Source organism: Lithobates pipiens, unplaced genomic scaffold, assembly GCF_037356315.1.
Source record: "Lithobates pipiens isolate NorthernLeopardFrog02 unplaced genomic scaffold, aLitPip1_a1.2 Scaffold_30, whole genome shotgun sequence".
Lineage (NCBI taxonomy): Eukaryota > Metazoa > Chordata > Amphibia > Anura > Ranidae > Lithobates > Lithobates pipiens.
Window position 1 is genome coordinate 61,529,598 of NW_027507791.1, and position 13,864 is coordinate 61,543,461.

At 39.5% G+C, this 13,864-nt stretch overlaps 1 protein-coding gene across 1 annotated transcript in view; it reads left to right on the forward strand.

The window, feature by feature from the left end:
- The window catches only part of LOC143942225 (uncharacterized), a 29,300-nt gene that overhangs the window by 7,033 nt on the left and 8,403 nt on the right, over positions 1–13,864 (forward strand). The window contains exon 3 of the mRNA XM_077463477.1: positions 6,857–7,159. Within this exon, the coding sequence (XP_077319603.1) occupies positions 6,857–7,159 (303 nt within the window). The remainder of the gene's footprint in view (positions 1–6,856; positions 7,160–13,864) is intronic.

Sequence of the window (13,864 nt, forward strand, 5' to 3'; positions counted from 1 at the left end):
CTCTGCAATACCCTGCAATACTCTGCAATACCCTGCAATACCCTGCAATACTCTGCAATACCCTGCATTACCCTGCATTACTCTGCAATACCCTGCATTACTCTGCATTACTCTGCATTACCCTGCATTACCCTGCAATACTCTGCATTACCCTGCAATACTCTGCATTACCCTGCAATACCCTGCAATACTCTGCAATACTCTGCATTACTACACTGCAATACTCTGCATTACTCTGCAATACCCTGCAATACTCTGCAATACCCTGCAATACTCTGCATTACTCTGCAATACCCTGCAATACTCTGCAATACCCTGCAATGCTCTGCAACACCCGCCAATACCCTGCAACACTCTGCAATGCTCTGCAACACCCACCAATACTCTGCAACACTCTGCAATGCTCTGCAACACCCGCCAATACCGTGCAACACTCTGCAATGCTCTGCAACACCCGCCAATACCGTGCAACACTCTGCAATGCTCTGCAACACCCTCCAATATCCTGCAATGCTCTGCAACGCCATACTCTGAGATACCCAGCCATACTCTGAGATACCCAGCCATAGTCGGTGATACCCTGCAATACCCAGCCATAGACACCCCCCCTCCCGCCGCCCTCCGGTGCTTCTACCGACTCGCCAATACGATCAAATCCAGAATCTTTTTTTTTTTTCAGGCTTCCCAGCTTAGAGGTGAGATGTGGGGTCTTATTGACCCCATATCTCACTGTAAAGAGGACCTGTCATGCCATATTCCTATTACAAGGGATGTTTACATTCCTTGTAATAGGAATGAAAGTGATCAAAAAATTTATTTTTGGGGAAAAAATGTCAAACTAAAATAAATAAAGTAAAATGAACAATAAAATATTTTTTTTTTAAAGTGCCCCTGTCCCCATGTGCTCGCATGCAGAAGCGAACGCATATGTAAGTCCCGCCCACATATGAAAACGGTGTTCAAACCACACATGTGAGGTATCGCTGTGAACGTTAGAGCGAGAGCAATAATTCTATCCCTAGACCTCCTCTGTAACTCAAAACATATAACCAGTAAAAAAAAAATTAAATCGTCGCCTATGGGGATTTTTAAGTAGCGACGTTTGGCGCCATTCCACGAGTGTGTGCAATTTTGAAGAGTGACATGTTAGGTATCGATTTACTCAGCGTAACTTCATCTTTCACATTATGCAAAAATTGGGCTAACTTTACTGTGTTTTTTTTTTTTTTTTTAAGCACAAAACTGTTTTTTTTCCAAAAAAAAAGCATTCGAAAAATTGTTGCGCAAATACCGTGCGAGATAAAAAGTTGCAACGACCACCATTGTATTCTCCAGGGTGTTTGCTAAAAAACATATATAATGTTTTGGGATTCTATGTAATTTTCTAGCAAATAAATGATGATTTTTACATGTAGGAGAGAAATGTCAGAATTGTCCTGGGTGCTCCAGAATGCCTGATGGCGCTCCATGCATGTTGGGCCTCTGTATGTGGCCATACTGTGTAAAAGTCTCACACATGTGGTATCGCCGTACTCGGGAGTAATAGCAGAATGTGTTTTGGGGTGTAATTTGTGGTATGCATATGCTGTGTGAGAAATAAACTGATAATATGACAATTTTGTGAAAAAAAAAAAAAAAAGTAAAAAAAATCTTGATTTTGCAAAGAATTGTGGGAAAAAATGACAACTTCAAAAAACTCATCATGCCTCTTACTAAATACCTTGGAATGTCTTCTTTCCAAAAAGGGGTCATTTGGGGGGTAGTTGTACTTTTCTGGCATGTTAGGGTCTCAAGAATTGAAATAGGCCGTCAGTACTTCAGGTGTGATCAATTTTCAGATATTGGCACCATAGCTTGTGGACTTTCACAAAGACCAAATAATATCCACCAATTTGTACTTATTTTTACCAAAGATATGTAGTAGTATAAATTTTGGCCAAAATTTATGAAGAAAAAATTACTAATCTGCTAAATTTTATAACAGAAACGAAGAAAAATTCATTTTTTTACCGAATTTTCTGTCTTTTTTCTTTTATAGCACAAAAAATAAAAAACCCAGCGATGATTAAATACCACCAAAAGAAAGCTCTATTTGTGTGAAAAAAAGGACAAAAAATTCATATAGGTCCAGTGTTGCATGACTGAGTAATTGTCATTCAAAATGTGAGAGCACCGAAAGCTGAAAATTGGTCTGGTTATTAAGGGTGTTTAAGTGAACAGTGGTCAAGTGGTTAATAAAGGCTGCAGAATTAAAAAAACAAATTCAAAATTACATTATTAACCACTTGCTGACCATCCGCCGCAGTTGTACTGTGGCAGAATGGCACGGCTGGGTGAAACAAGAGCTGATGCGAGTGCCCGGCGGTCGCGATCACTGCCGTGCTCCCGCGATCGATCAGGGCACACGGAGAACCAGGATCTGTGTATGTAAACACACAGTTTCCGGTTCTCTGAGGGGAGAACAAAGGTATGAACAGCGATCTGTCATCTCCCCTGCACAGTCCCATCCCCCGTTTAGTTAGAACACAAACTAGGGAACACATTAACCCCTTGATCGCCCCCTAGTGGTTAACCCCTTCACTGCCAGTGACAAATTTACAGTAATCAATGCATTTTCATAGCACCAATCGCTGTAAAAATGTCAGTGGTCCCAAAAATGTGTCAAAATTGGCCGACGTGCCCGCCATATTGTGGCAGCCCTGATAAAAATCGCAGCTCACCGCCATTACTAGTAAAAAAAAAAATTATAATAAAAATGCCATAAAACTTTGGCCTTTTTGTAGACGCTATCACTTCTGCGCAAACCAATCAATATACGCTTATTGTAATTTTTATTGCCCAAAATATGTATCGGCTTAGTAAAATCGATCAAAAACCAAGCAATTATTTATAAAACAATAACATAATATCAAAATTACAAGGGCATAGAAATAAACGATCAAGAGTAGAAAACAGGTTTTACCACATATGCCTGAATTCCAAAAATAGAAGTGAATATAATAAAAATTATTGAAAATTGAAAATTGAAGACCCAACAGCCCAGGAAGCCGTGTTAATATTGCTTGCAGAGAGGGACACTCAGAGTATTGAATCTAATATATATAGATAGATACATATATATATATATATATATATATATATATATACATATATAAATATGCTTAGTAATATAATTTCACAGGGAAACATAAAGGCTTCCCAAATTAGCAACAGAATTACCTTTATATGAATGTTGCTGGTAGTAAAATCTTTTTTGGGGGATATTTATTATAGCAAAATGCAAAAAATATTCATTTTTTTTTTGCTAAATTGTCGCTCTTTTCTTGTTTATAGCGTAAAAAATAAAAACCATAGAGGTGATCAAATACAACTGAAAGAAAGCTCTATTTGTGGGGAAAAAAGTACGTCAATTTTGTTTGGGTGCAACGTTGCATGACCGCACCATTGTCAGTTAAAATGACGCAGTGCCGAAACGCAAAAAGTGCTCTGGTCAGGAAGGGGGTAAAATCTTCAGGGGCTGAAGTGGTTAAATCTTTGGTGAAATTTTAACGATTTGCTTAAGATCCACTTTAAAAAACATTATCTGCCCCTTTAATGGGCTGTAGTCTGTTATCAATGACTGTACTACATGTTGTCTAGGGCTGAGAAAATCAATACATCATTAGGATCAGGCCAACCAATTTACACGTGTGCCTGTTGCACATTTTATTTTTTTACTTGTTATGTTGCAATTTCCCTCAGTAGCAACAATGGGTATTTGGTATTACTAGAATATTATACACCAAATGCATATGCAGTTATTTGTCCAGATTCCAGTGATAGCAGGTAGAAAAAATGTCATCCTGAACCTAATCTCACTCAGATAACACATTACATACTGTACATTATATGACATACATTTTCTAGAAGAGTGTAGCTAATTTCCTATAGTATAAGGAACAGCAAGATGAAGAGATCAAACTAAAGATACCACATCCCAAATATAGAAAATCAGGGGGGGGGGGGGGGGGGAGGGTGCTAAGAGGTAACAAACCTCGGGACTTTTAAACGGTATCAGATGTGTGGGTCAAAACACCCATAGTAGCAATGTGAAAAAGGTATTTATTATTATTACACAATCATCAAAACATGAAAAGAGGAAAGCAGTAATACAGCCATACAAGAAGATATATAAGTTATTCAGACATGTATATATAAAGCGCTACCACTCTCGACATGTTTCACTCGTTAGAGTTTCTTCAGGAGATTGATGGTATAGCTCTTTTCTATGCTGAAATAATAAAATACAAATAATAAATATCCTTTTAAATGCATATGACGTAGATGCATCAAAGTTAGAAAAAACAATCGGCTTAGTAAATCGATCAAAAACCAAGCAATTATTTATAAAACAATAACATAATATCAAAATTACAAGGGCATAGAAATAAACGATCAAGAGTAGAAAACAGGTTTTACCACATATGCCTGAATTCCAAAAATAGAAGTGAATATAATAAAAATTATTGAAAATTGAAATTTGAAGACCCAACAGCCCAGGAAGCCATGTTAATATTGCTTGCAGAGAGGGACACTCAGAGTATTGAATCTAATATATATATATATATATATATATATATATATATATATATATATATATATATATATATATATATATAAATATGCTTAGTAATATAATTTCACAGGGAAACATAAAGGCTTCCCAAATTAGCAACAGAATTACCTTTATATGAATGTTGCTGGTAGTAAAATCAATGCAGATAAGGAATGCAGCTAACTTGCTGGTAAAGAGAAGCCATAAACAGAAGCATCAGCGTCGGACTAGATCCAGGTGCAAATTTTATTTTTTGTGTTTTTTCTGCCGAATCAGTCAATCTATGTTGATAATCTATATTTGTAGTAATTAAAATTATAGAAGTATATTTTTGATTTGCACTTTTGTAACAAACATTTGATCGATTTTGTTGGAACCAGGTCTTTTACCACTACTGCTATTCCCAGATGACAGATTTAATGATTTGTCACTTGCATTAACTAATACTTTTTCTATTTTGGAAGATAATAAATCCCTTGCGTCCCGCATCAAATCTCTAGGTCTTTCAGTACCAGTAATTTTGCCGTTGTTTGCTTGTATGGGTGCCAGGGAACACCCCATCGGTCTAAATGTTAATCAATCATTCAGCCGTGGGTCTGCCCCTTTATTAGGTTCTGTCTTGTGCTTTTCCAGAGTTCTCTGAAACCCTTTCCGGACGGTGGGGCTGGGCTTGGTTGTGTCCTGCCCATCCCCTTAGTCTGTTGTCTGCCCTCCCTTTCCGCAATGAGGGCATAGGATTTTCAAAGATGCCCACGGTGCACCTATGACGCGTTTGCGCCGTCGGAGCATGCGCGGCAGGCATTCCCGGATCCTTCGCACATTGACGGCGCCTTAATCTCTGCCCGCGACTCGGCGGTGACATTAGACGCTGTCGAGTCAAAGAGGGCCTTTTGTAAGCAGCTTCCTCTTGCTTATACACTCTGTCAGAGACGGCCGTATGAGCGACACGGTTGCTGTCCCCCTCTCGGGGTTTCTTTCATATTTAATTTACTTGGGTAAGATATTTTTACAGAGTCCATTTAATAACTGAATCTAGTTTTAACTCCCCTTTTTGGAAATTTTATCAACTGTGACTGAATTAATCTGTCACTTTAGACCAGCGTTTCTCAACTCCAGTCCTCAAGGCGCCCCAACAGGTCATGTTTTCAGGCTTTCTATTATTTTGCTCAGGTGATTTGATCAGTTTCACTGCCTTAGTAATTACCACGGCTGTTTCATCGGAGGGAAATCCTGAAATCATGACCTATTTGGGCGCCTTGAGGCCTGGAGAAACTCTGCTTTAGACTATTGCTACACAGTTATATTTATATAAAAAAAAATTATTTAGATGCCCAGAGCAGCACCTGGATCTAGTCCGATGCTGACGCTTCTGTTTATGGCTTCTCTTTACCAGCAAGTTGGCTAATTCCTTATCTGCTTTGATTCTACTACCAGCAACATTCATATAAAGGTAACTCTATTGCTAGTTTGGGAAGCCTTTCTGTTTCCCTGTGAAATTATATTAGTAAGCATATTTGTATATATATGTATATATATATATATATATATATATTTAGATTCAATACTCTGAGTGTCCCTCTCTGCAAGCAATATTAACACGGCTTCCTGGGCTGTTGGGCTGTCTTCAATTCTCAATTTTCAATAATTTTTATTATATTCACTTCTACTTTTGGAATTCAGGCATATGTGGTGAGACCTGTTTCCTACTCTTGATCATTTATTTCTATTCCCTTGTAATTTTGATATTATGTTATTGTTTTGTAAATAATTGCTTAGTTTTTGATCGATTTACTAAGCCGATTTTTTCTAACTTTGATGCCTCTACGTCATATGCATTTAAAAGGATATTTCTTATTTGTATTTTGTTATTTCAGCATAGAAAAGAGCTATACCATCAATCTCCTGAAGAAACTCTAACGAGTGAAACATGTCGAGAGTGGTAGCGCTTTATATATACATGTCTGAATAACTTATATATCCTCTTGTATGGATGTATTACTGCTTTCCTTTTTTCATGTTTTGATGATTGTGTAATAATAATAAATACCTTTTTTACATTTCTACATTTTTACCCATACATCTGTTACCGTTTAAAAGTCCTGAGGTTTGTTACCTCTTTGACCCCCACCCCCCCCCTTTCATAGTATAATTTCCTATAGTGTCTATGTTCAAGAATAGACTGTCCATTATATACTGGTATGGATTCTGTTTGTGTTTTGTATAGATTAGACATTACATAATGAATACGTTATTTATTTACAGATAATTCCACAATGAACAGCTCCATCCATCTCCTGGCTTCCCCCCAATCTTCTCTTCTGAAGGCTACCATGCAGTTGGCTTGTGTAGTCAGTACTCCTCTTTATGACCTTTCCATCACCTGGGCTGTCTCTGGAACACATCACAAGGGTAGTATGACCTCGGTGGAGGAACCTGGTGGCACCAGGACATTTCAGAGCCATCTCTCACTCCCCAGAGACACCTGGGACTTTGGAGATCATGTGACTTGTGAAGTGTGGACCAGTCCTTCTTCTATCCAGATACACTGGATAATAAAAGAAAGAGGTAACAATTGTCGTGTATACATTCCCAGTTATATGTAAAACAGAATATAATTAAAGCATTTAAATAAATTACGATAATTCACTATTAGGTTAAAAAAATTCCATGAGCTATCTATGGAAAAGACAGAGGGAAGTAAGCATAATTTGTTAATTACACTTACAGCCATGTTGTCTTCTCCTATATTTAGCCCTCTAAAACCATTGCCAGGAGCTCTTAGGTCAGTTCTACCAAATTCTTCACTTTTTGCTTCCTTAATTTAAATAGAATTTGCCACAATAGTCTTTGGGCCCAACATTGGTATTCAGAAAACTGTAGGGACCAGAAGCATGGAACTAATGGTATGATTGTGCTCAGTGCATAATTTTTTGATTTTTGGCGAGGAAGGAAAACACAGCTAGTTGGTCCCATCATGGTAGGAATTATGAGATAAAGCATATGCAACACAAAAAGTGTACCAGGATGTTTGGTGGCCATTGTAAAAGGCAGTTGAGAACATGGTTTGTGGTAACACACCTTTTCAAGTATTTACCCGCAAAACGAAGGATTGCAAAGTATGAACTGTGAATGAAGAGGTGCTTTATGAGCTGCATGCTATCACTGCTGCCTATCACTGCTGCTTTGTGAAAATATGGCCTTATTTAATTAAAATACAAAAAAAAATTCCATCCCTTAACCATAAGCAATTCCTATCATTAAGCATCATCTAAAAATGAGCACAGCACATTTCACAGTTTTGCATTCTTCCAGCATAAACTTCCAATGCATCTCCTGGCTTCTGGTCAAAACATCTCAGAGCTGCAAAGATTTTTCCCGGCCTAGTGCTTTTATAGCAGGTCAGAACAGGAAGCAGATAGCTAGATTAACACACAGCAGCTGTCAATGACTATGACTATGTCAGAAACCATGAAACAGACTGAGACAGAAGTACAATCAAATCACACTTGTTTATTAATAAAAATAAAAAGGTAAATAGAAAAAGCGTAGTCAAGCATAGCCAGAGTCCAGTAGCCAGATCGTGTAGCCAGCCAGTTCAAAGTTCATTAACCAGATCGGGTAATCAGCCAGGCTGAAAGTCAGGGATACAAGGAGAGCAACCGCAAGCAGGATAAGAAGCCAGGTGGGATGTCAGCAAGCCAGTCTTGAAACAAACAGCAGGAGATGGTTCCCTGTGATGTGACCAATGTGAAGGCAAATGAAAAAGTGAGCAGGAAGGCTTTAAATAGGCAGGTAAGATGAGCATCATCGGGAAAAGCTGGTAACTGTGGAAAGAGAAGAGAGCTGGCAATTAGCCGACAGCTGAGTGGCCAGCCCAGAGGAGGAAGGGCTAAGCCAGCCCTGACAGGCTACTGCTCTGACTGAAGTCTGAATGGGGTAGTATCTGCACTCAGGGCCACCAGTCCAACATGTAATATCTGCACTGCTCCGAGAGGCAAATGTCCCTCTAGCCCCATCCCTGCTGTACCCTGATGGGAATTTACATGCAGGGATCTCATCACTAATGGTTTCAAGTGAGTTATGAAACTCCAGAAACAGAAATAACATTTGTGGGGGCTGGTGGCTGGTTGCACTACCCAGTAACCCATTGACCTGGAACAAGCACAAATCTGGCTAGTCAAGTCTAAACAGTGTGACATTGTTAGGCCATGCCACTGTGGGAATGGTCAGAAAAGGGACAAAGGGTTCACAATGTGTTTGCGGGACTCCGGAGTATCGATTTTGAGTGAAGAAAAGTGTTTTAACAGCTTTCTATGGAATTTGATATTCCTAGATTGGGCTTTGTAGTTTGAAGATTTCTCGGTGTCTTGGGAGGGAAGAAATCTGCAACCCAGCATCTAGATTTTGTTAAAGAGCAGCAGGGTGTGTGTCCAGGAGTACACAGCCCGTATCATAAAAGTATTTTTTGCACTATAAACAAGGAGTGACAAGTTTTATAAAAAAACTTTATTTTTTACTTTCTGCTTTATGAGTTTAGGCCAATATGTATTCTTCTACATGTTTTTGGTATTAAAATAAACAAAACACAATAAGCGTATATTGTTATATTTAACAAGGGGAACCCAGATCACGGCCCGCCATTTGAAATAGTAAGGGGGTACAAAAGTACCCCTACCATTTCACAAAGAAAGTCTAAAAAATTGTTAAAAAACACGCAGACACCGTTGGGAAAAATCCTTTTATTAAAAATAAAAAATAAAGATTCCAGTTGTGGTAATCCACTCTTGCTATCCAGCGATGGCTGATCTCTTCTCCGGGGTCCAGCGATGGGTGATCTCTCCCGACGGTCCAGCGATGGGTTATCTCTCCCGATGGTCCAGCAATGAGTGATCTCTCCAGACGGTCCAGCGATGGGTGATCTCTCCCAATGGTCCAGCACAGAGCATCCTGTCTACTTCGGAGACACTGTGGGAATCCCGGCAGCCTGACAGGTCTTAGCTGAGGAGGACGGGGCCACCCGTCACCTGACCACGCCCCCCTCTTATTCTTTTCAAAATAGCTCAAGCTCTGTCAGATTGGATGGAGAGCATCTGTGAACAGCAATTTTCAAGTCTTGCCACAGATTTTCAATTGAATTTAGGTCTGGTCTTTGACTGGACCATTCTAACACATGAACATGCTTTGATCTAAACCATTCCATTGTAGCTCTACGTGTATGTTTAGGGTTGTTGTCCTGCTGGAAGGTGAACCTCCACCCCAGTCTCAAGTCTTTTGCAGACTCTAGTAGGTTTTCTTCTAAGATTGCCCTGTATTTGGCTCCATCCATCTTCCCCTCAACTCTGAACAGATTCCCTGTCCCTGCTGAAGAAAAACATCCCCACTACATGATGCTGTTGCACGGTAGGGATGGTGTGTTCAGGGTGACGTGCAGTGTTAATTTTCCAGCCACACTTAGCGTTTTGCTTTTAGGCCAAATGGTTAAATTTTGGTCTCATATGGCCAGAGCACCTTCTTGCACATGGCTTCTTGCAGACTGCAAACGGGACTTCTTATGGCTTGTGGCATGCACGACTAATAGTTGTCCGCTGGACAGATTTTCCCACCTAGGCTGTGGATCTCTGTAGCTCCTCCACAGTTACCATGGGCCTCCTGGCTGCTTTTCTGATTAATGCTCTCCTTGCCCAGCCTGTCAGTTTAAGTGGATTACCATGTCTTGGTAGGTTTGCAGCTGTGCCATACTCTTTCCATTTTCAGATGATGGATTGAACAGTGTTCCATGAGATGTTCAAAGCTTTAGATATTTTTTTATAACCTAAACCTGCTTTAAACTTCTCCACAACGTTATCACTGGCCTGTCTGGTGTGTTCGTTGGCCTTCATGATGTTGTTTGTTCACTAGGGTTCTCTAAAAAAAACTCTGAGGGCTTCACAGAACAGCTGTATTTATATTGAGATTAAATTGCACACAGGTGGACTCTATTTACTAATTAGGTGACATCTGCGTGCAATTGGTCCCACTAAATTTTAGTTAGGGGTATCAGAGTAAAGGGAGCTGAATGCAAATACATGTCACACTTTTCAGATCTTTATTTGTAAAAAACAATTGAAAACCATTATCATTTTACTTCCACTTCACACGTATGTGCTAATTTGTATTGGTCTATCACATAAAATCCCAATTAAATACATTTACATTTTTGGTTGTAACATGACAAAATGTGTAAAATTTCAAGGGGTGTGAATATTTTTTCAAGGTACCAGATTTTCAGAGAAGCAAGAACACTGAGGGAGGTCAGTGTGTCTTAAGGGAGCCATGTGAGATGCTTCTGTGCATCGAGATTAAGTTGGGACACAATAAGGAAGTCCATGTGCGACGGGAGTAGCCAGAAGGCTGTGCTGAGAGTCCAGGAGACAAGCGCAGCTAGGGAGCTGTAGGGAAAGATGCAGAGACAAAGTTCAGTGTCTGCACATACCACTGGGATTCGTTTGATGGTCAGGAAGACCAAAAGGTGTTTGATGGTCAGGAATACCCTGAAGAGGTATGTGGAGCAGTAAAGTTGTCACAAGAGAGCCAGGAGGCTTAAGGTTATGTCTTTGCAGTGATGGGGAGAACATGTGTGGGAAGAGCTATCTGTAGGCTTGTGCAATTCGTTTCGTAACGAATCTAAATTCGGCCGAATTTTGCATCTTTCGGACATTCGGATGCATCCGAATGTCCGAATAAAAAAATAACCAATAACAACGAATACGAAAGAAATATAACGAATGAATTCGAATGAATTCAAATGAATTTGGTAATTCTTTGAAGATCCAATGAAACAAAAGGTCAGCTCAAAGTAAATCTTATAGTCCAATCAGCTAATTAATTTTGTGTCAGAGGTTGGATTACTGGCAAAGTGCATTCCTGAGAACTGAGTTAGAAGGGTGTTGTATTGTATTTGAGCCGAGGAGAAGAGACGTTTTCATTGTGTGTGTTAAAAGATTCAATAAACAAACGACTTTACAAACTACGAATCGATGCATCCAAATGTCCGAATAAAAAAAAATAACGAATAACAACGAATACGAAAGAAATATAACGAATGAATTCGAATGAATTCAAATGAATTCAAATGAATTTGGTAATTCTTTAAAGATCTAATGAAACAAAAGCTCAGCTCAAAGTAAATCTTATAGTCCAATCAGCTAATTAATTTTGTGTCAGGGGTTGGATTACTGGCAAAGTGCATTCCTGAGAACTGAGTTAGAAGGGTGTTGTATTGTATTTGAGCCGAGGAGAAGAGACGTTGTCATTGTGTGTGTTAAAAGATTCAATAAACAAACGACTTTCCAAACTACGAATCACTACGAATCACTACGAATGTCTATACATACATAAATATCGAATTTCAACGAATACGAACGAATGAATTCGACACTCTACGAATAATAACGAATTATCCGAAAACATATTAACGTAACATAACGAATATAACAGAACGAAATTATGTATTTTACGAATGACAACGAACCGAAACTAAACGAAATTTTCCATTGTGCACAAGTCTAGCTATCTGTATCAAAAGTGGGCTGCTATGCCCTTAAAATACAGTTTTGGACTGGCACAACTTATTATAAATGTACCTGCCCCTTGAGTTTAATCACCCCAATCTTACAATTAAATGGGGCTAATGTATAGCGGCTCTACCAGAGTTTTCCACTGGCCCCCAATGTAAAAGTAGCTTTACGCAGCATTTCCAATGCCCACCAATGTAAACGTGGCTTTAGGCAACTGTTCCATTGGTTATTAATGTAGGGGATGATGATGGTGGGGGGGGTAAACATTCAATGTTTTTCGGGGGGGGGGGGGGGGATAAATATTCTGCTCGCCCTTATTTTACTTCTATAATGGATAACCTAAAAATTATTTCAAGGGTCCCTCTGGGGTTAATTATTGAGTAAGGCTACTTTAAATTGTTGAGGGCAGAGGCTCAACATGACAGCCAAGTAATTATCATTTGAAGACTGAGGAGTCCACAATGGAACCTTATTATGAAACCTTTCCTGAAAAGAACAGAAGGCGTCCATTTCTAAATTTTATCCTGTTAAAGTGGTTGTATAGTCATTTTTGGGACTTTTACCTACAGGAAAGCCTATAATATGGTTTTAGGAGATATTCCCCTCGCAATGCGCCGCTGACTGCAGCGGCGCATGCACACAGGGGATTCTCGGTGACGATATTTGCGGCTCCGGCCACTCACAGCGCCGGAGCCGCGATACCCGGAAGAAATGCTGAGGGAACATGTCAGCTCCCTCGGCGTGGATCGGGCCAGATGTCGGGGCCTCGTTCTAAGGTAAGTATTTCATAATGAGCGGTGCATACTAGCTCATTATGCTTTTTCCTTTGCAGGTGAGTAAAAAAAAATCATCAGCGGGTATACAATTGCTTTAATGTTAATTTTTCTAGATATACTGTATGCTTACCTGCATGATTTTTAATACTTTGTGTCCCTTACATGGAACAAGCAGATAAGGTTGTCTTAGCCCTTGTACACACGGTCAGACATTCCGAACAAAAATGTCCGATTGGATCGTGTTGTCAGATAATCCGACTGTGTGTGGGCTCCATCGGACTTTTTCCGTCAGAATATCCGACGGACAAAGTTTTAGAGCTGGGCTATAAAACTTTCCGACAACATGATCTGATCAGACTTTGTCCGATTGTGTGTAATTCCGATCGGACAAAGTGCCACGCATGCTCAGATCAAATTCCTAGACCAAAGCTATTGGCTACTAGCCTGAACGTAGTCCCGTCATAACGAAATAACGTCATCATGTTATGTACGATCGGATTTTCCGATAACTTTGTCCGATCGTGTGTATGCAACACAAGTTTCAGACAAAATCCGTCAGACAAAATCTGACGGATTTTGTTGTCGGAATGTCTGACCGTGTGTACAAGGGCTTACGGTTTACAGATATGCATACTTGTTCCAGACCATTGACTAAAACCTTATCTATGTACTATCATTTTGACAACTGAAATGACCGTAATTGGTATCCATTTTGGCACAATGCTTAAGTGTTTTGTTTTTTTTTAGCTAGAAATGTCTCTATAACTAATAGATCACCTTAGCTCTCTCCTCTTTAATAAGGCAGCTTGTAACACCTCTACTACCTATCTTTGTTGTTCTTTTCCAGATATAAGCCATAATGTACTTGCTCAGTGTTCCATCTTTGTAAGATCTACTGTGATCACCGTGGGTCTTCTGACGTGCATCCTCATAATACA